Raw genomic sequence first — 22,985 nt, forward strand, 5'->3', positions numbered from 1 at the left:
ACAACTTGTACAACATAAGTTGTTTAAATGGTAGAGTTAGGAGCGATTGGTAAACCTGCTAAAAAGTTCTATCTCTTTTTTCTGGTTTAAACTCAGATTGCTGAACAAGCAAAATCACTCGCGGTGTCTTCAGGGGAAGAGAATCTCCTTCCGACAGTTACCTCCAATAACTCCTAAAAAAGAGTGACAAGGGACCATCCATAAACCACGTGGACACTTTTGTGGAAATCTCGAACGACCACTCGAAAGACCAAAATCCGTGATAAAGCTGTCAGATCAAGACTGTCAGACAAAAGAGCAAAAAGTAAACAATCTTGGTCTTCGACTTAGGTGCACACAAACCAAGAAAAGAAAATTTGAAAAAGAATTTTATTTTTCCAATTCAATGACTGGTTTTGGACTGCAAAATTGAATGTACGCCAGGAAATGATTGAACAGTGCGGCGTCCTGTACACCGACAAATAAATAAGCAGTTGAAAGCCTTATTCTTCCACTTAACTTTTTGATCGCGTTTTCGGTTTACACCTGAACAATCTTTATTTAAAATTTACGCAGATTTGTGATTCACCTCGTTCCATCATTCCCTTGAAAAAACAGGGCTCGCAACCTGTTGTTGGCGTAAAAGAGCGCGTCAGACAGCTGGAGACTGACAGATGTCAATATATGTAGTAATTAGACTTTCCTTGAGGATTGTACAATTAATAAACTATTTCCTCCTTATGACGTAGTTCTGGTCTTCCACTATCCACAATCAGTCTCCGTCATTGTAGTATACCAACCCTGTCCTGATGCTCCCTCCCTGATCTCCGACTTTGATCCTAACTACTGATTAAAAACTAACTTAATCCACCTATGTGGTTGATGCCTTCCTCACTTTATACCAACAAAGTATAATATTGGTTTGGACACATATTTCAGCTATTTTGTTTAGGTCCAGAAAAATAAGTACACAGATATAATTTAAGTTGTCATAACTCGAGACAGGGTTGCCAGATTTTCAATTATGTGGACTCCTTGGAAAGGTCTCTCGATTACCTAACCAATGATGGGTCGGATGATGGATCCGGACATCTTTTACATGCATTTAAGTAAGATCCGGCTTCAAAAAAGTACATAAATATCACTTAAGTGGTCATATCTCGAGACAGGGTTGCCAGATCTTCGATGTTGTGGACTCCTTGGAAAGGTATCTTGATAACCTAATCAACGATGGGTCGGATGATTCATCCGGACATCGTTTACATGCATTTAAGTGAGATCCGGCTTCAAAAAAGTACATAAATATCACTTAAGTGGTCATAACTCAAGACAGGGTTGCCAGATCTTCAATGTTGTGGACTCGTTGGAAAGGTATCTTGATCAGAGCTGAAAATGTCAGAGGTCCTGACGCGAAAATCGGCGACGCATACACGATTTTTTCAGATCCATTCACTGAACCGCAAAACTGTGACATAAACAAACCCGACTCAGTCGTGAGTGCCCTAGCTCACTGAGCAGCTGCAATTCGAGGCAGTAGTCGACCAACGCTCATTCGACGTTGTACGCACACACTTAAAGAAACAAATTTTTACACAAAAAGTTGGTATTTATGCGTGGAAATGTTATTTTGAATATAAGTTATGGTTGTTTTAAGTGTTTTGCACAGTCTAGAACCATTCAATTGTTTAAAAATAGTTAAAATAGTGTTTAGAGAGGATTTTACGAGTCAGTCATACGACACGAATTGAGTGAGTGTAGCTCATTTTTTCAAGTCTCTCATTCTCCAGCAGCCGACCGGCACGAGTCAGGCGGCAGTGGTTGAACGGACACAGTAGGCTTACAGTCACATGCTACCAGTGAACTGACATTTTGGTTTGCTTCATGTGTACGCTGGGTTGGAAACATTTTGCAGGCCTGATCTTGATTACCTAACCAACGATGGGTCGGATGATGGTTCCGGACATCGTTTACATACATTTAAGTGAGATCCGGCTTCAAAAAAGTACATAAATATCACTTATGTGGTCATAACTCGAGACAGGGTTGCCAGATCTTCAATGTTGTGGACTCGTTGAAAAGGTATCTTGATTACCTAACCAACGATGGGTCGGATGATGGATCCGGACATCGTTTACATGCATTTAAGTGAGATCCGGCTTCAAAAAAGTACATAAATATCGCTTAAGTGGTCATAACTCGAGACAGGGTTGCCAGATCTTCAATGTTGTCGACTCGTTGGAAAGGTCTCTTGATTACCTAACCAACGATGGGTTGGATATGGATCCGGACATCGTTTACATGCATATAATTGAGATCCGGATATATGTGAAAACACATTTTTATACATAACTTTTGAACTACTTATCGAAACTTCAAACAATTCAATAGCGATGTATGGGACCCTAAACCAAGTCGAATGCAACTGGTTCGATCAAAATCGGTTCAGCCAGTGCTGAGAAAACTTGGCAAGATTTTTGAACACATACATACATACACACACACACATACACACACACAGACATTTATTCAGTTTTCGATTCTGAGTCGATATGTATATATGAAGGTGGGTATTAGAGCTTTTTATAAAAAGTTCATTTTAAGAGCAGGATTATAGCCTTACCTCAGTGAGGAAGGCAAAAGAAATCAAAGACGAGAAAAGGTCAATGCGGATGGAGAGCAAATCGAGCTCAGTATCCCTTCACAAAGACTGATAGTAAGTGTGAAAGAAAACCTTGAAAAATAAGAAGAAAAATGAAATGAAAATCTGTTAATGCGGATGTATCGATGAACCCTCACACGGACAGTAAAGAAACAGATGATAGGAAGAGCAAAAGAACAGAAAATCAGGAGAAAGAAAAGTCATTGCGGATGGAGAGCAAGTTGGTCTCTCCCCTCATAAAGACATCAATATAAAAAATATTCAATATTAAAAATAATGAGAATTCAACTATCAGTCATAAAACCAACAAAAAATCATTTTTAGCTTTTTACAAAATCCCATGTCATATTTTATGGACATTTATCTAATCTAATCTAATTTAATCTAACACAAAGCCAGCCAGTCCGATGAAAGCATGCTGGAAAGTTTTGTGTTTTGATTACGGCCCAAGCAATTTTCGTGTCAATATTAATAATTGCAGTGTATCTGACACCTTAAAATGTATAGCAAAATCAAAGCGGCCAGCCCTACTGTGTTGGGTTTACCGCAGAGATGATTCTGATAACGGATTACACAGAATCTACAGGAGAGGAAAAAGTACAGCCCCTAAACTGCCCTGTTGTGATTTTTTCAATCCAAGATGGAGGCCAAAATGGCGATGATCAAAACCTGAATTGAGAAAAATATAAAATAAGAGTCACGTTTTCTCAGAACTACAAGTGCTCAAAATGACCTTCTGAGCACGGTAATAGTATTTTATCCGCGGCACTTGGTATGGAAAAGGGTCACGAAACGTTGCAAGTAAGCAGCAGCGGTAGTGAAAACCAGCCAGAGAATGACAAAAAGCCCCGAGAAAAAGCTCTCTCTTTTTGTTCTGTCGTTCGGCTGTTTCTAGATGCTTTTCTTTTGGAGGTGCGTACTGCGCTTCAACACATTTGTAATATTTTCTAATATGGATTTCTTAGTAAATGCCTATCTTTTAAACAACGACCAAACTTCATGAAAAATTGGTTGAAATGGTCAGGTCGAGTCATTTTCATTTGAACCTGAACGGTAGTCGAAAATAAACGTTTTTTAATGTGTTCACAATCTAACTTTTTATTCATCAATACAAAAAAAAATAGGGTTTTAGTGTATCGACTTACCCTGCTTCAGCACGTTCAGCCAGCTGTTGACGATCTTTTTGTGGTGCGCTCGCCGCTGGAGGCACCACGCCGACAGTTGCTGGATGCTGTCCTGGGTATCCTTGAGGTCCCGCAACCGCTGCTCAAAGCCGGGCACATCAAACTCTCCTACGGCCGCGGCCCCAGCTCCTGCAGCAGTCGACACCGACAGTGTCGCCGTCTTAGACATGATTCTTCCGTCGGGGATATTTCTACCAGCTTTTCTCCGGAAGTTTCAGACACATCATACGGTTATCACTGTGGATCGATGATTGAGTTGGTTCCGTTTAAAAAGTTTCCGCCCCAGGTTCTGGTTCAAGGCCACCCCAAAGCGGGAAACTTGCACAAGTTGACACCACCCCTTCTTCCTTCTCCTCCTCCTGACAGGGACAGCAAAATGTAAACAGAACGGTCTCCAATGGTCACACTCCCAACAGCCACTCCCCTTTCACGGGGTCCGGATCGCCCAGATCCTGGCCCTTCCACCGACGGCTGCCACGGATGACACTGGCCACACACCACGTTGGTCCACCCGAAAATAGAGAGCCCCTCCGAAAGTAACGCGGCAAATTTGGGAAGAACACACACGCACACGAGCTTCTTCGCGACCGACGTCAAAGATGAAAACAAAAATGGTTTCACCCACTTTGGGACCGTTTTTCGCAAAGGATTTTCACTTCGATTTGCACCACCCGATGGACCGTACCCGACGGAAGTGGTGCCGCACCGAATCAACCCGAATCTCGCGACAATTTGCACGATTTTCGCGAAAGATTTTTTGTGATTTGAGGCAAAAATCGGATTTGATGAAAATGCTACGACCAGCTGTCAAAACTCTCGTTAGTTGAGTGCAAAACTGCAGGAAAACGGAGATGGCGCGCGGGAGGAGAAATTCTTGCAGAGCGTTCAGAACCCTGGTGGCGGATTGTTGAGAGAGGGCGCGCGTGAACCGCGCGAAGATTGTGAGGCGCGAGCACGTGTTTAGAACGCTTTTGAAATTACGAAAAAAAAATCATGTTCAACGGCAAAAAACGACTAAAAATCATGTGTGATCACTTTTTTCATTTAAATGCAAAAAATAAATTTACTATGCAACTTTTTTTTGATTGATCAACTATGGTCCCCTTGGAACGAGCTGTCAAGTAAGACCTGTCACGAAGGGCCACGAAGTTATTTTTATTAATTGGGTCCTAAAATGAAGCTTAGATTGCTGATATTTTTGTTTACAGCGATAAAGCTTATTTTTTGAGTACAATGACCCTTTGTACGACCACAAAGAGTTTAAAATGGATTTTTAAATCAATTTTGAAAAATTAACCTCGCGGTCCTTCTTGACAGAAAAGCTCCTACTTGACAGCTCGTTCCAAGGGGACCATAGTTGATCCATCGAAAAAATGTTGTCTTGTCAAATTTTTTTTTGAGTTAAAATGAAAAAAATGATCAGAAATGGTTTTGAATCGTGTTTTTTACCGTTGTACATAAAAATTGACACAGGGCTTTAGTACCCAATTGATTTAAAATTCCATTTTATGTCCTCCCTCCACTGAAAGAAAGGCACATCGTAATATCTCATCTCTGGAGTTTTTTTTTTAAAGGACCAATAAACCAAATTTTCAGTATTTGCTTTTTGGGTGTTTTTCAATACCCCTGACTCAAGGCGGTTCTAAAAACACCCAAAAAGCAAAAACTGGAAATTTGGTTTATTGGACCTTTTCAAATAATAACTCCAGATCTGGAGTTTTTTTTTTTTTTTTAAATGTCCAATAAACCAAATTTCCAGTTTTTGCTTTTTGGGAGTTTTTGAAACCGCCTTGAGTCAGGGGTATTAAAAAACACCCAAAAAGCAAAAAATTAAAATTTGTTTTATTGGACCTTTTTCAAAAAAAAACTCCAGACATGTTTCACACATGAGTTATCTAAGCCCGCGCTCCAACGGTTCCAACGACCAGAGGAAAGCAGGAGGTGGTCGTTGCATCCGCTTACTTCCCGGGCGACCAGGACGTAATACCACCACCTGAGGTGGACGCACTTGTGCGTTACTGCAGGGCTGTCAACAAACCGTTCCTCATCGGTTGCGACGCGAACGCCCACCACACCATATGGGGAAGCACAGACGTCAACGAAAGAGGTGAGTACCTTCTTGAATACCTGTCGTCGCATGATGTCAATGTATGCAATAAGGGCAATGAACCTACTTTTGTTACTGTCGCAAGACAGGAGGTTTTGGACCTCACTCTGTGTAGTGCTGCTTTTGCAGACAAAATTAAAAACTGGCATGTCTCTGAAGAAGCTAGTCTGTCTGATCACAGACAGATTGTCTTCGACATAGAAGCCAGTCAACTGAAAAGGGAAACGTTTCGTGACCCATCCGACACGGACTGGAATGCCTTCCGAGGTCACCTTACCCGGTCCAAACCACATGCCCCTCCACGGATACGAACACCCGAAGAATTGGACAATGCAGCGGATATTCTCCAACACAGAGTCACGGCTGCCTATCAGGCAAGCTGCCCAAAAAAGGTGAGGGAAATCTGTCGGGACGTACCGTGGTGGAGCGAAAGCCTGAGCAACCTCCGTAAGGAGGCACGAAGGCTTTTCAACCGAGCAAAGCTCACTTCTGAATGGGATGCCTACAAAGCAGCCCTTACGAAGTACAACGCGGAGCTGAGGAGGGCCAAAAAAACTAGCCTGGCCAATTTCTGCGAGGACATAAGCTCGATGTCTGAAGCAACCCGACTCCAAAAGGCGTTGTCAAAAGACCATTCTAACGGTCTAGGGCAGGTGAGAGACGAGCAAGGCACTCTCACTGTCACAAACAAGGAAACACTGCAGGTACTCATGAGTACGCACTTTCCAGAATCAACTGAAAGAGAGGAGGATGCTGCTAGTATCCGGTCTGCAGATGGCGCATGGTGTCGGCCATCAAGAGAGTCAGTCCAACTAGCCCGTCGAATGTTCAATCAGTCTTCAGTCAAATGGGCCCTCGGCACGTTTGAACCACTGAAGGCTGCGGGACCCGACGGCATCCTTCCAATCTTTCTCCAAAAAGCAGCCGACACCATAATGGCTGAGTTGATCAACTTACTTCGAGCCAGCTTCACCCTGGGCTACATCCCTCGAAGCTGGCGCAAAGTCAAGGTGATCTTCATACCTAAGGCCGGCAGAAGTGATCCCACGACGCCAAAAGCCTTCAGACCCATAAGCCTGACAGCAACGTTGCTCAAGCTTATGGAGAAAATCACGGACAACCACATCCGGGCGGAGTTCTTGAAGGACTTCCCTTTGCATAAACACCAATATGCATACCAAGCGGGCAAATCGACCGAAACTGCCCTACACACGCTAGTGTCACGTATCGAGAACGCACTGAAATATAAAGAATCTGCACTTTGTGCTTTTCTTGATATTCAGGGTGCCTTCGATAACACTTCGTACACAGCCATCAATGAAGCGCTCCGGTCGAGGAACGTCGATGGAACAACTGCGAGCTGGATTCATGCTATGCTTACGAGCAGAGAGATTTCAGCATCGCTAGGAGACACATCTATCACAATAACAGCAGCCAAAGGCTGTCCGCAAGGGGGAGTACTCTCTCCTTTGCTTTGGCTGCTGGTGGTAGATAGTCTTCTAAGAAAACTTACACTACTCGGCTACGAAGTCATTGGATATGCTGACGACGTAGTCCTAATCATCCGGGGGAAGTACGACGGTACGTTATCGGACCGTCTACAGTCAGCTCTAAACTGCACCATGTCGTGGTGTGAGCAGGAAGGGCTGACAATAAACCCTAACAAAACCGTGATAATCCCGTTTACTAACAGGAGGAAACACGACCTCAGGCCGCCTACCTTGAAAGGAACCCAACTGACCTTCAGTTCTGAGGTCAAATATTTAGGAGTAATCCTCGACAAAAAGCTGAACTGGAATGCACATCTGGACTATGCGGTAAAGAAGGCAACTACTGCTATCTGGGCGTGCAACAAAATGTTCGGCAAAACCTGGGGCCTTAAACCGAAACTTGCACTCTGGTCTTACACCACCATCGCTCGACCTAGGGTAACCTATGCGTCGACTGTTTGGTGGCCGAAGACTGAACAGAAGACATGTCAGTCGAAGCTGACCAAGCTCCAACGACTAGCATGTCTTTCTGTAACGAGTGCAATGAAAACAACCCCCACCGCGGCCATGGAAGCCATGCTATGCATTCTGCCTTTACATTTGCATGTGAAGCAGGAGGCAGCGCTTGGCGCTCTACGACTACAACGGTGTAACAACTGGGTGGAAGGAGATGGAACGGGTCACTCGCGGATCGTGAAGGCTTTTGACATTTCCCCCCTTGCAACTTCAGTCTCGGACTGCATGGAGGTGAGGCCCAACATGGACATTCCATATGAGGTGATTGAAACAAATCGCCAAATGTGGAGTAATGGAGGACCTACACTTCCAGAAGGAACTATTCGTTTCTTTACGGATGGTTCAAAAATGGGCACTTCTACTGGAGCTGGAGTCTTCGGTCCTCGAACCAGGGAAACCATATCTATGGGAAAGTGGCCTACCGTTTTTCAAGCAGAAGTGTATGCCATACACATCTGTGCAAGGACGTGTATTATGAGAAATTATAGACACGCAAAAATCGGTATTTTCTCGGATAGCCAAGCTGCACTATTGGCATTAAAATCCTCTAAATGCGAATCCAAACTTGTTTGGGAGTGCGTCGCTTCCCTCAGGGAACTTGCTTCTCGGCATAACAGAGTCATGTTGTTTTGGGTTCCAGGGCACTGCGGCATTGAAGGCAACGAAATGGCTGATGAACTTGCCAGACAAGGCTCATCAAACATCTTCGTGGGTCCTGAGCCGTTTCTTGGAATCTCAAAAAGTGCCGTGAAGCAAGAAATAACTAATTGGGGACAATCGCAAATCGCTTCAATCTGGGGCGAGATGCGAGGATTGAGACAAGCTAAAACTTTTATCACTCCAAGTCCTTCAATTGCCAGGAAACTTCTTGGCTTAAACCGTAGGGAACTACGAATACTCGCAGGGCTTCTAACAGGACACTGTCCTGCCAGATATCACCTGCACAAAATCGGCAGGTGGCCTAACAACCTCTGTCGTTTTTGTTTAACTGAGCTGGAAAGCTCGGCACATTTACTCTGCTTCTGTGGAGCACTTGTGTCTCGAAGGCTGCGGTTCTTTGGATCGCACCTTCTTACGCCGTACGATGTATGGCACCACACCCATCCCAAGAAGGTCATACAGTTCATCGACTGTATTGCGCCGAATTGGGATAAACCATGTCTGCAAAATAACCCCTCGTCTTCCGATCCAATGGATACGAGTAATTTGTAGTATGGACAGTAACCAGGGTACATCACAAAAGATAACCTTCTCAGGTGGTCGCAGTGAACTTAACCCAATGCCCACTGGGCAATAAAAAAAAAAAAAAAAAAAAAAAGCCCGCGCTCACGCACACTAGCACACCATTTGTTTTGCTGGCGGGTACAAAATTTATAACTCTATTATTCTGCTTCGGGCAGAACCTCATGAGCAACGATGCCAGTTTATTTTATGGGAGATCTGTATTTTCTTAAAAATAAATCTGTATTTTATCTGTATCATGTCAAATTCGAAGCCTCAGAACATTTTTTGAATTTTTAACAGCAGATTTCAGCTTTTTAATCATATTTAAGCATAATTCAACTACTATATTGTAATTTTTTAAAAATTAAATCATTTTAACAAAATCTGAAATAACCGTTTTAGGAGGAAAATGGTTCGGCACTCGAGTGTCCCGTCTGTTTGTCTGTGGGTCACCGTTGTTCTGCAGTCCCGGAACCAGCGTCTCGTTGACGGCCATCTCCATCTGCCGCTCTCAAAGTAATTGACGAGCAGTACACGCCCCGGATCGTCGGATACATCCGAATCTCGTTAATTTTACCGTTGTGGCCTTTGTGCCGGAACCGTCTGCCATCTCGGTCCGCGGAGAATCAACTTTGAGGCACACGCGCTTTTTCACAAAATACTAAATGAAACGCGGCCTCGACCGCGGCTGTTGCTGCTGGCTGACACACACGCGTAAATAATTGTATACACATTTTGGCACACATTCATAAATGTTGTGAACATTGCATATACACTCAAACCCCGATGGTGTGACACCAACTGTTGTCAAACGAACGGGGTCACTTTTTAGTTTGACACCCTTTTTACACGGAGTTCACACACACTCCCAAACGTTTGTTTTGATAGTGTGAGTGAGCACCGTGTAAAAAGTGACAGTTCGTCACTTTTTAGTTTGACTTTGACCAACCAACGGGGTACAAACTAAAAAAGTGTCAAACGAAAAAGTGACCAACGACGGGGGGTTGAGTGTATTGCACACTTTGCACAAAATTCTTCACCCTTGCAAATCATAACTGCACACCAAATATTTGCACACTTGAAATCCTACCTAGTTGATCTATCGAAAAAAAATTGTCTCGTCATTATTATATTTTTTTTTTGCATTAAAATGAAAAAAAGGTGATCAGAAATGGGTTTTGATCGTGTCTTTTACCGTTGTACATAAAAATTGACATAGGGCATTAGTACCCAATTGAGCCTACTAAGGGACCTCTGCGATATCCGCAACGGCGGGATACGATCGCAGCAGAATGATAATTAATCCTGATAGCCACAATACTAAAAAAAATAACTTCGTCGTTGTGAACAATAATATCACAAATTTTAGCTTAATTTTAGGACCTAATTCAGATTGAGTTGACTGGGTAAAGTTCAAAAGTTTCTTTTATATACCAATCCACATAGGGAGCGTTCTTTTATTACGTAACGCGAAAAATCGGACTTTTAGACCCCCTCCCCCCCCCCTCGTAACAAAATTTCCATACAAATTTTAAAAATTTTGTATGGAGCGTAACACGACCTCCGACCCCCCCTCCCCCTCTACTGCGTTACGTAATAAAAGAACGCTCCCATACAGACTTTTTCTTTGGAAAAAGCAGACCATAAATAATCTGGCAACGCTGCTAGTTGCTCGCGTTATCGCTGAGATCTGCCGCATGGGTTTACGTTTGTAAACAACAAAACATCCTCTCGCGCGGATCGCAGGAAGAGAGAGAGTGAGCGGGAAACGTCAAAATCAAACCAAACTGCCGCGAACCGCGATCGTTTCGAAACTTGACCGGTTTCTTGAGAGATTTCCTTGGAAAATTATCTTTGTTTTACGTTTGTGTTGTTTAAGTTTTATTTTTGTTAAACGTTGAACAATCTCACACCAACCCAGCCAACATGGTGTACGAAATAATCTCGTGCGCCCGGGACACCCAGCTGCATACATTTCCGGCGTTGGAGCAGCTCGGTTCGAGTCCGCACGTAAACAGCAATGGAAGCGATTGCCACTTTTTCTCGACCAAACTGTTCCTGCGGGCCAACAAGAACTGGGGCGTCGAGATGATGCGCATCAAGGACGTGGACGGAAAACGTATGGAGCGAGATTTTCTCAAATTAATTAGAACCTTTTAAACGATTGAACTCTTCCAGCGACCTTGGCCTGCGTCAAGAAGATCTCGATGGACAACCTGTACTGCGCGGCCTGCCCGAAGACGGACCGGGAGGAGTTTGCGATGGGGCTTACGTCCGGCGCGATCCGGTTGATGAACTACAAAAAGTCAACCTACACGAAGCGGTTTGAGGCGGACAAGATCGCCAACGGGGTTACGTTTCTGGACTTTAGCGCAACCGATGACTTCCTGGCGGCCGTTTACGAGAGTGGAACAGTTAGCTTGTACGGTATGAAAACAAGCAGCCGGGTGGCCACGATGAGCTTCGATAAACAGTGAGTCTTATTTTTTCAACTTGAGATTTTATCAAATCTTTTATTTTCAAACATGATCACTTCAACCAACATTCTTGATCAGCCTGTCTTTATTCTGCTTGAAAAACGACTGTAGATCCGTAAGCCACGCTTTGTTATCCTTCGATACGGGTCCCTGTTTGCCCTTCAGGGCATTGTCCACGGCTGCCTGCACACGGTTGATGTCGCCAATCTGTTTTTGGGCTGGCTGTGCGGCGAACGCAACGGCCACCAACGCCAACGCGGCAAGCACAAACAGGAGCTTCATTCTGGGTGGAATGGTTTTGCTTTGGAGGATTTCTTCGCACAAACTGCTGTCAATGCACGGGTCGTACTGAGATTTTATAAATCTGAGCGGTTCGAGGTCGACAGATGGTTTGCAAATTTTGTCGCGTCATTATTGAATTAAATTTGAAAAAAGTTTGTGTAACCAACACTTATGCATGGTCTTATATATCAAAAGTATTTCTAGAATGCTTTTCATTTTATTGAGTATCGGTTTAAAAGTACGCCAATAATTGAACAATTTTTCAACGCTTATTTTATTTTTATTTTTTTTCCTTGGTTAGTGAAGCTAAATAATCCTCTCTTTAAAAAAATCAAATCGTTGCGTCATGCCTGCGAGCATCTTTTAGCAAGTGTTTGAACAGGTGATTTTTTCTTGGTGATTTTCCACCATTCGGAAACATCTCGAACAAATTTCTGTAGTCACGTAGTGCGACAGTATGCAACTCCATTGAAAATAAACTGATTGAATTATTTCTTGGTTTTAGATTAAATTTACTTGTAGCAATGCTTTCTCGATTTTACGTATCGTTGAGCTCCGATTTGGTTGCAATCATGAAAGCATTCATTCCAAATCGGCTAATTGTATCACTTTTTCTCAAATTAGTGCATATATCAAATTCCCCGTAGTTTTTGGGTTGGCCATTGGCCGTTGCAAATATTTTTCAAAGTTTAGTAAAAAAAACCAACCGCCGTTGACCGCCATCGCGCATGGGAGCGTGTACTTCAAAGGAATCGAAAAAAAAACTACCCGCTTGGTTTAGACGTGCACATCAACATCCGTCAATGAATAGAATACATTTGGACAAAAAAAGAAAAAAAAAACACTTTGACAACTTATCCTAATTTAAAACTAAAAAAAATCATTGAAATATTCAAAATCATTAGAACGAGTAAACTAAGAACTGTATTTTAAGATGAATCCTCCAAGTGTTCTTACTTGTTCCGCACGAGTTTTGCAACCACGCAGTGTTGTTGTCATGTCGATGAAAATTTTTCAGAAGTTTTTGTGGTGAAAACATGTCACTACTGCCTTCATCCGTTGTACTGGTTGGTTTTCCCTCGGTTGCTGACTCAAGCCAGGAGGTGTTGTGCTCTCTGCAACTTTTTGCCGCTGATTCAACGGCAATGGCTGCAGATTTGGAACCACTCGAACAGATCCCGCTCCTGGTGACGCCAAAGCAGGAAAATCAACGTCCGTGAATGTTGGTGGTGTATTGCGACGTTTTGGTTGGTGCCTCGTCGTCGCTTGCTGCCGAATTTTCACAAACTCAGCACGTTTTGGGCAGCTCCGATTCTTGGTCGAATCTTCGCCACCGCAGTTGAAGCATTTCGCTTCGACATTCTCGTTGATTGTTTCGCAAGCTTGAGTTTTGTGCTCACCTCCGCAGGTGGTGAACTTGACGATAACGTTCCCAAGTCACGATGATTTTGAAAATTGCCCGAACTGCTTTCAGCTCAGACGGCGTTGTTGATCCTTTCTCGAGATGAACCAGGTACAGTTGATCACGATACTTGATGTCCTTGTTGCTCTTCTTTCAGCACACTCACATCCATGTCGTACAGACCACGGAGGACCTGTTTCATGGGGCGTTTACCTGGTTCGTCATGGCTGTAGTTTTCAATCTTTACGTACGAAGCTCGTCAAGCACCAGATTTGATAAACCCGGCCAGCAAATTCGCACCGAATCAGATTACGATGTTTTCACAAAAATGGGTGGCACCTTTTCCCGTCGTTCAAATTCTTCCTTCTCGCTCACGTCCACAGCAAGGGTAGTGAACTGGTTTTTAGACGATATGTGAGCGTCTTTGCTCAAACTATCTGCCTTTGACTGTCGACATTCTTTGACTTCTTCAAATCTACCGATATTGCTAGTGAGGACCGTCTCTTTTTCTTGCCGTTAGGCATTTTTGTACTTTTTACCTCCTTTCAGGATCTAATATAGAAGAGTACCTCACTGATTGGTGGTCCCCAAAGGGAATCAATGGGAACCTAATTTTGATTGCATGCTAATTTCCATAATTTAAGCATAAGTTTAGAAACGGACGTTAAAATTAGAACACAATTAATGGAAGAGTTTAAAAAAAAAAAATTTTTTTTAATTTGACTACAAATTATCTAATGTTGATTAATACAACATATCTGGAGTTTTTTTTAAAGGTCCAATAAACCAAATTTCCAGTTTTTGCTTTTTGGGTGTTTTCGAAACCGCCTTGAGTCAGGGTGTTGGGAGGGTGTTAAAAAACACCCAAAAAGCAAAAACTGAAAATTTGGTTTATTGGACCTTTTAGCATAGCATAGCATTGGTGTCTACCCGTAGCTGCTACTTCGTTATTGACCAGGACCCCCATACATTGCTTCGTGGACCACAGATGAAAAGTAGGAACCAATCATCACCCCTTCGCAATTTTCAAAGGTCCCTATCGTGCTGATCAATACCGACGCCGGCCACGACCAGAGGTAAGACACGGGGAAGTGGATGGGAATGTTAGCCGATACTTGATTGATGGGACCGCTAAATCAGCTGCGTCTCCGACAAAGTATCACATGAGTTTTGAGGGGTTAGTAAGATGGGTTTGAGGTCAGGATTCACTGTGGTAGGTGATGCGACCATGAGCAATTTGTTTATCGGTTGAAATTTTAAAAATCTTAGGCAGCCGGCTGCGGAAAGATACCTAGGGATTTAAATATAGTATTAATTCGACCGCGATTCTCCAGAAATTCTCCGTCGGCGTGCCTTCCGATCAACGATGATGTAGGAAGGGCTTCATTCATTAAAATTATTTTATATCATAAGCCTTAAAACATATCCGTCGACATGCCTTTCGATCCTCGATGATATGGAAAGGACTTAATTCAGCAATACGACTTGCTTGTCTCAAAAAACAAAAATCGGATCGTTTCTATCGAAAACTTTATAAAGAGAACAAAAGTAAAATTCATCGGCCAACGAACGCGCGAACAAAAAATAAATGAAAAAAGAAGAAGAAGAAATCCAATCATCCCATGCACTCGAACAGCGACACAAAAGAGACGGAAAATAACACGAAAAAACAGGACTGCGCGCCCCCACAGGCACCGTACTACTCAATTTGGTTTATTGGACCTTTTCAATAAAAAACTCCAGATATGTTGGGTCGCGGACCGTGTTATCGGCGATTTTTTAATACCCCCCGACGCACGGGGAGGTGAGTACGAAAAAGACGTCAGTGGCAGGCATGCCAGATTTTGAAGATTTTCGGGCACATCACAAAAACGCAAATGAGTTTAACTTGATGGCAAAATAATATTTTACAAATCTGTTTTTGGCAAAAGAAGCAAAACATTGTTATCTTTTTCGTGAGTAATTCATTTAATTAAAAATCATCGAAAATTATATATATATATATATATATATATATATATATATATATATATATATATATATATATATATTTTGCAAAAATCGACACGGCGTTGGTCTAATTACTTAGGCCAAAAACCTCCGTTCAATTTTGGATCCGATTGGACAAATTATCTTCAAATCGTTCGGCTTTCGTGAAGAATTGCTGTATTATTTTTAGTTTTTATGTTTTCTTTTTATTTTTTAAGTTTTTTTTTGCAAAGGTTGTTTGCAAACTTATGCCATGTTACTATCGGTGAATCTCTGAATTGCAAAATTTATATTCTGTAGCTGAAAGAGTAGGGTATTTTAACCATTAGTGGACCCCCTAGTAGAGCCGAAGCACATTTTTCACAAATTTTCAATATTTTAAGCACGTTTTCATAACCCCTTTGTACAAAACAATGAAATCTGAAGTCTTTCGAACAATTTAGACTATTTGTTTGATCAGTTTTTTTGTTTTTGAGCAGAAAAATAGCCATTTGAAAAAAAAAACTTTTTGCCTTTTATGGACCCCCTTTTCCTATAGTTGACCCGGGTCCATAATACGATTGTGGACCCGGGTCCACTATAGGCAAACTGTTATTTTTATACCAAATTTAACCGATATTTGATGTTTTGATGCATGGTGTAGGTCTAATGATAGATATAATGAATAAAAGATGGATTTTGCTCACTTTTCATCATAAACAAATATGTTTTGTTAACAAATTTGGTTTTAAAAAACAAAAAAAAACCTAACAGACATTTAAACACATTTTTTCCGAAACAGATCAGAGAAAACGTTTAAAAAAAATAAAAATATTTAAAAAAAAAGTAATTTTGATGCAAATTTTTCAATATTAATTACATAAATGGTTGACCGAAACTGAACAATAGATTTGTTTATAAAGTTGCTCATAAAACCTCGCATATTCATTTAGAAAAAATGTTTTGTTTTTGATTTATTATTATAAAATATCATTTCAAACTGCAATTATGATGCTTCAGTTAAGTACAATTAACTATAGTTTTGATTAAATATAAATTCATACGGCTTCAGCATTTTTGGTACTTTTAACATGAAAACAACTATATTTATACTCATAATTGAAAAAATATGCGTTTAGGTTGATAACAATAGGCATGTATTGTATGTTTAAGAGAAACTTTTGCTTAAATACACAGTTTTCTTCATTTTTGAAGGTTAAATTAACAGGGGTCCACTTTTGGAAAAGTTTGGATTTTCGTTGTCCTATATTGGACCCCCCTAATTTTTGCTCGAAAATGAGCAGTTCTTCGCTTTATTTTAGTAAAGTTCCTTAAAGTTACATTATTTCAACTTGCTGAAGTTATATAATCAGTCAAAAAATGATTGGATGGTTAATTCAATGATAAATTATAAATGCAGTTTTGTTGTGAAAATGCTAGTGGCCATGACTGATTTCAGATGTCGAACTCAAAACACTTATTTTGGTGAAAAAGACAATTCAATGCCAGTCAACATTGTTTTAAATGATGCTGAACATGCCAAATAAAAGATTTGTAGACAACAACACGCTTGAAATTGTGATTTTATTGAATTTTTCATCAAAAACCCTTCAGAGGGTCCACTATAGGAAAGGGGTCCACTAATGGATAACGTATCTAGGTATCTTACAAGTTAAGAAGTTCATGTTTCTTACCATACCGTTACTATGCTCGGGAAACATCAGAAACTAAAATCGTTCATACCCGCGGATTGACTCCACGTTGAGTCAACAAAGTAAACTAGTGCATATTCAACCCAACTGACCATCCTTTTGTCAATTTTCCTTTTCAGAACCACCAAGGTGCGTTTTCACCCCACCAAACGGTTCCTGCTGTCGGTAGCCTCGTACAACGGTTCCGTCATGCTGTACGACACGCAAACCAAGAAGATCGCCTTCAACCAGCAAGACGCCCACGGCGCTCCCTGTCGGGACATTGCCATGACCGCCACCAATCCGGATGTGATCTATTCCGCGGGGTACGATAACGTGATCAACATCTTCGACACGCGTAAGAAAATCACGGCGTCGCAGATTCGCTCCAACTACCCGTTCGAATCGCTGGCGATCTCCGAATGTGGGGGCTATTTTTGCGCGGGAAATTTAAAGGGCTTCATTTACGGGTACGATATGCGGAATCTGGCGGAACCCATTAATACCTGCAAGGTGCACGATAGCATCGTGAACAGCATTGTGTTTGTGCCGAAATCGGCCGAAGCCCGGGAAGGGAACAGTCGTCGGGTGAGCTTCGAGCCCTCACGGGCTTCGCTCACGGCTGCTGAGGTTGTCCCGGTTAAGACGCCTGTCGCTTCGCCGGTTCCGGTTCAGGTCAAAACCGAACACGACAGCTTCATGGGAGAGATTGATCAGTTCTTGCAACGGCGTGACTCGATGGATTACATGTCTCGACTGAGCACTTCTTCACGGTTGAGCTCGGATTCTCGAAGCAGCATCAACATGGGAGGAGGTAATAATTTGATGGGTTACTTAGATGACTTGTCCGATGGCAACTTGGACCTCGATCAACTGGAGGCAGCTCAAACGAGTCTGGAAGAAAGCAACATCAATGTCAATCGGCTGCTCAAAAGAACCACGATTAAAAAGCAACCCTCCGTAGATCGTACCCATCGTTCGACGGTCAACCTCGAAAACATCCGAGAAGAGTCTGACGTTGACAGCAGTCGCGCCCTGGTTGAAATCCCATCCGACCCCAACATTGAATCTCTCAAACAAGCCTCCAATGGAACCTCCAAAAGGATTTCCCTTCGGCGCTCAACCGATCTAGAAAACAAGGAAAACCAACACGGCACTACAATGGACAAAAGCTCCACCCCACAACCGGATGCGAACCCCACCTTCAACTGGGACACCCCCAAAGCCTCCCAACCCGCAACCACCGTACCCACTTCCGACGCTCCCATGTCCGCCTCGGTCCAGGCCGGATTCGCCGAGCTCAAGCTGGAAATCGCGAACCTTCGCAGCGAACTGCGCGAAGAGATGAAGGAGCACTTCTTCCAGAACAAAATCGACCGCAAATACACGGCCCAGGCCACGCGCAGCAACGTCTGGATGGGTTCGTTCAACCTGTGGCAGGAGACGCAAAAGAAGCTCGAGCGCATCGACGAGGTGACCCAGTCCGGGTTCGGTCTACTGCTGACGAACGATGAGTTTACGCAGCGCTTTATGGCCCTGCAGAAGGAGAACGAGGCGCTGAAGCGGCGGCTGGCCGAGCTGGAGAAGGGATCTTCGACGATGGCCGGGGGAGGAGTAGGAGGAAGAAAAAGTAAGTAGAGAGGGATGTGAAATTTTGGGTTTTATTTATTGTCGCGAAAGCCACCGAGTGGCGGGCAAGATTCATATTTTTATTACTGCATTTGTTTTATGAGATAATACACGGAGAAGATTGATTTTTGTAAGCCAAAATGTTTGATTCAGTTGAAAATTTGAGAAATTTCATGAACTTCAAGATTGGCTTTTGTTCGCTGAGCTGTCCATAAACGGGAACGAATCACCCGACATGTTTTTCATTAAAATGCCATCATCTGAATCACTGTCGTCCTGCAAAGGAAAAAAATGTTCGAATAACTAGAAAAATTTAAGGTTCACTCGAGTAAAAAAAGCCAGAAACATTATATTGGTTTCGATAATTTCGAAACCTCATCGAATACAACTCAATATAAAATCTTCACCGACTCAATGACTGTATTGAATCAGTTGCTTACTGTCTCACTCACTTTATCAATCACCTACTCACTTCCTCGCTCACTCACTTTCTTACTCACTCAATCACTCACTAAATTGCCCAGCCACTTACTTACCTTCCCACGCACATACTCAGTAACTGAGCAACTCACGCAGTTACTTACTTAATTACTCACTCACATACTCAATCATTCAACCACAACCTCACTCACTCAATTATTTATCACTTACTTCTCACTTAGTTGCTCATTTTCTCACTTATGGCATGTCTACAATAACTTTACCCAAAAATCACGTGGAAAGTGAAAGGGGGGTCTGAGATTTCAAAAACAAAGTCCACGTGGTTTATGGATGGTCCCTAACATAGAACGTTGTACGTGGTGTAGGAATTTGAATTCATAGTAATGAATCTGATCCTCTTAAACAAAAAAAAACATAAAATTACGGTGTCTTCGGTAAAGTTTATCCAAATGTAAAGAAGATCTTAGTTCCGAGAAATTCTAAGAATCGAATAACTATTGCGCCCTCCACAGGTAAAAAACTGAAACAGCTGCTTTTCACCATAAATTTTGACGATTTTTTCCATACAAACTTCAAGGGCTTAAAGGGAGGGGTTCCCGTGGTCAGAATGAGCTCAAATTTGGAATTTAACCTAGTGATGAGTCAATCTTTGATTTCAGGGATTAGCCCTAAGTAAGCTCGGATTTGGACCACCTTAATAAACGCTGCTCGCGATCAACTAACGATGCCGGGTAACTAAAACAAAATAAACGCCCGAAATTACGATTAAACAAGGAAAGCAACCGCGTCATTAATGCTCGAGATTGGTACTAATGACTCGAAACAAAGACGCCAAAAAACTAAATTAATTCAGCAGGCTAACCGCGTGGCTTCGCTGCTCGCTATCGACTCAAATGCACGAAAGAAGGGAACACGAATAAATACTAAAAGCACTCAATAATAGAGAAAAGAACGAATAAAACAAAATTTTAATGAGCACAAGGACCACCACATACATGCATGACGGGAACACGAAAAATAAATACAAAAAAGAATACAAAAAAAATACCACGGGGCTTTGTTACTTATACAGCATTCCCATCCACTCACCTCTTAATCATGCAAAATCAAGAAAACATGTCTATGTAGATAAACACAACCATGTGCTTGCACTGTAGGAACATTATTGAATCACACAAAATAATTCAAATAAAACATGAACATACCTGACTGCGCGTCCCCACTGCCAGCGCACTAATGATGCCATTATGCAATTCAAGCAAATTATTGTAATAGGGTCGGAGCCGAAGTGTAAACACAGAGTCTTTCCATTACATTATATTAAGAACGAGCAGGATAGACTCTTTGTTTACACTTCGGCTTCGGCCCTTTTACAATAATTTGCTTGAATTATGAAAAAAATCACTCATTCCATGCACACAAATAGCGACACAAAGCCATGAGAATAAACATAAAACCCCAGACTATGCGTCCCCACTGCAAGCGCGCTCGATTCTAACAAACAGCAATATTTTAAGTTAAGTGATTGTAGATAGGCTATTATTCACTCATTCACTCAGCTGCTCATTGTCTCACTTACTCACTACTTCATCACTAACTCACTTACCTATTCACTTACTTACCCTCTGTCTCGCTCACTTACTCAGTCACACACACATACACACAAGAAACATTGCAAACTTGAAATGTTGTGCCAATGATTTACGCCTGAATGGATTCTCTCCCTACCTCTTGACCGTGGTATTCTGCCAACGATTCCATTTTCTCGAACTCTTTGTGCTGATCATCGCTCAAAAAATGCTTCACATTCACCGCAACCTCATCCAGCTTCCGGGCACTGCAGCTCGGAGCGTTGACCAGTTCGGTCGCGTTCATATCCCTGTTCGTTGCAACGTACCGTCCGTGCTCTTTGTCGTAGTGCACAATATTCTTGAACCGATGACCCCACAAAATTTCACCCGGCATGTACGATGTTCTGGCTTCGTTCACCTGCCCGGTAATGTTGGTTCCACCACTGAGCGTGACCACAATTTCAAATTTGCTCTCGAGCAGATCTTTCGGCGTGAGGTCGTACAGCGGACTTTGGGCGTCGATCACGTGGCAAACGGTCACCGGCCAGAACAGTAGGACACGGCCGTTGTTCTCCAGGCTCATGTGTCGTTCGTACTTTTCGATGATTTCTCCTTCGAGCGATCGATGGGACTGCAGCATTACGACGTTGATCTTGGTCTCGATCGCGTGTTGATGCTTACTGTCACAAATCCGGAAGACGAAGCACAGCCGACCGTCGCGGCGGCATATGACCGCATGTTTGCTGAACTTCATGTTGGAGATCTTCTTGGGAGGTCGCACCATCTTGGCGTAGACAATCCCAACCATGGCGGCATCGATCACCAGGCCGACGATCAACTGTATCGTCAACAGCCCCAACGCTTCGGCACATTCCTCCGTCGGAGTCCACGTTCCGTATCCGGTACTAACTTGGGACTCGATGCTGAACAGTAGGAACTCCATAAAGGTGGTAGCACCCGCAACACACGGTTGTTCGCCATCGCCCATCCGCTTGCCCGCTTCGGGATCAAAGTTAAGATCACCATGGGCGTACGCCACCAAATACCAGAGAATCGCAAAAAAGAACCAGCTGACAGCGAAGCTGAGCACGAACGCAGCCAGCGTGTAGCGCCATTGTACCTCGACCTGTGATCACACAAATTAAACTGTCTTAATCCTCTCTTTACAAGATATGCTTGATCCAACCTACCAACGTGTTCACGAGATCCTTCAGGAACTTCAACGATCGTTGCGGTAAATTGAGAAACTGCACGTTCCGTTCGCCCAACTTGTCAATGGTCCGTTTCCACGACGCAGCACGTGTCTCCATGGTCTGTGCGGTAGATCCTCGTCGGATCGCGGCTGATCTTCAACTGCACGATGGTACTGATGAGAACGTCGTGAGCCGACACACAACGTTTAATTCGATTATCTCACTGTTTTATCTACTAATCTCTCGAATTGCTCTTGCCTGAGTTGTTATCAGTCGAGTAACGGTGGATCTTGGCTTGAAGAGTTGCTTCAAGGAAGATGAATTGTTTGGTCCTCAAGAGACTGATAACTGAAATCTGGCGAATCTTAAAAGATTTGCTGAATTATCGTGATAAGTGAATGTTTATTTTAATCACGACACGCAAAGCAAAGCCCTAATTCAGAAGCAAACAACGAGAACTACACTGCATCGAGCGTTCAATTAGTGCGAGATTAGCATAACCGGAGTGTTCTAAGTTTGGTTCTGACCGGATTTCGCTTTGCGTGGGAGTTCAATCCAAAAGGAGGAAGAAGTGTCGTCTGTCCAGCTGTGTTTGACGTCATTCATCTTTATGATTTAGGCATCTAGAATCGTGACGTCGCGTTTTCTCGTCGAGAGCAATGATGAATTACACTGAGGTCGATTGAATTTAGGAATTTGACTTCAATTACAATTTTCTGTTTTATTGTTTATTGCAGTTTATGGTATAGATTAGAAAAAGAATTTAACAAAAAATATTTTGTTTCCGGATAAACGACAAGCTTGTTCCGGTGCGCAAACTGGCCCAAATTCAAAATATAAGATTGGTTGGACGTAACAGGAGTTGTCGAACTTTAAGTCACCCCTACAAGTTTGTTTTTAACAAATAAATCGATTTTTTAAGTCTTTTTGCCAAACTGTTCAGACTCGATTATCCGAATCCGATTATCCATGGTTTGTATAAGACTTCGGATAATCGAAGAAAAAATCATTCTTTTTACATAACATTCGAGTTCTTCGTCTCATTGCCAAATTTGAGTGGATTCTTCTCAATGGAGCACCCGCAGTCGAGCAGTTTTTGACAGTTCGCTCCACTTGCATCGCGAAGTTTTATAATTGTTTCAAATTGCGAGCAGTTTTAGAACTGGCGGAAA

General features: G+C 42.6%; 3 protein-coding genes across 13 annotated transcripts in view; 1 reads left to right on the forward strand and 2 right to left on the reverse strand.

Annotated features, from left to right (window-relative positions):
* The window catches only part of LOC120424109 (kinesin-like protein KIF21B), a 145,211-nt gene that overhangs the window by 8,471 nt on the left and 113,755 nt on the right, over nt 1–22,985 (reverse strand). The window lies entirely within an intron of this gene.
* LOC120424106 (uncharacterized) lies at nt 10,916–18,736 on the forward strand. Its single transcript, XM_039588116.2, has 3 exons — nt 10,916–11,278; nt 11,338–11,632; nt 17,120–18,736. The coding sequence occupies exons 1-3, from the start codon at nt 11,086–11,088 to the stop codon at nt 18,615–18,617; spliced, it is 1,986 nt and encodes a 661-aa protein (XP_039444050.1). The 5' UTR covers nt 10,916–11,085; the 3' UTR covers nt 18,618–18,736.
* Nucleotides 18,643–21,968, reverse strand: LOC120424107 (ATP-sensitive inward rectifier potassium channel 8-like). The gene is made up of 3 exons (XM_039588117.1): nt 21,811–21,968; nt 20,778–21,746; nt 18,643–18,884 (listed from the first exon to the last, which is right to left on the reverse strand). Exons 1-3 carry the CDS (start codon nt 21,928–21,930, stop codon nt 18,789–18,791), a joined length of 1,185 nt encoding a protein of 394 aa, XP_039444051.1. The 5' UTR covers nt 21,931–21,968; the 3' UTR covers nt 18,643–18,788.

The sequence above is a fragment of the Culex pipiens genome, chromosome 2 (assembly GCF_016801865.2).
Source record: "Culex pipiens pallens isolate TS chromosome 2, TS_CPP_V2, whole genome shotgun sequence".
Taxonomy (NCBI): domain Eukaryota; kingdom Metazoa; phylum Arthropoda; class Insecta; order Diptera; family Culicidae; genus Culex; species Culex pipiens.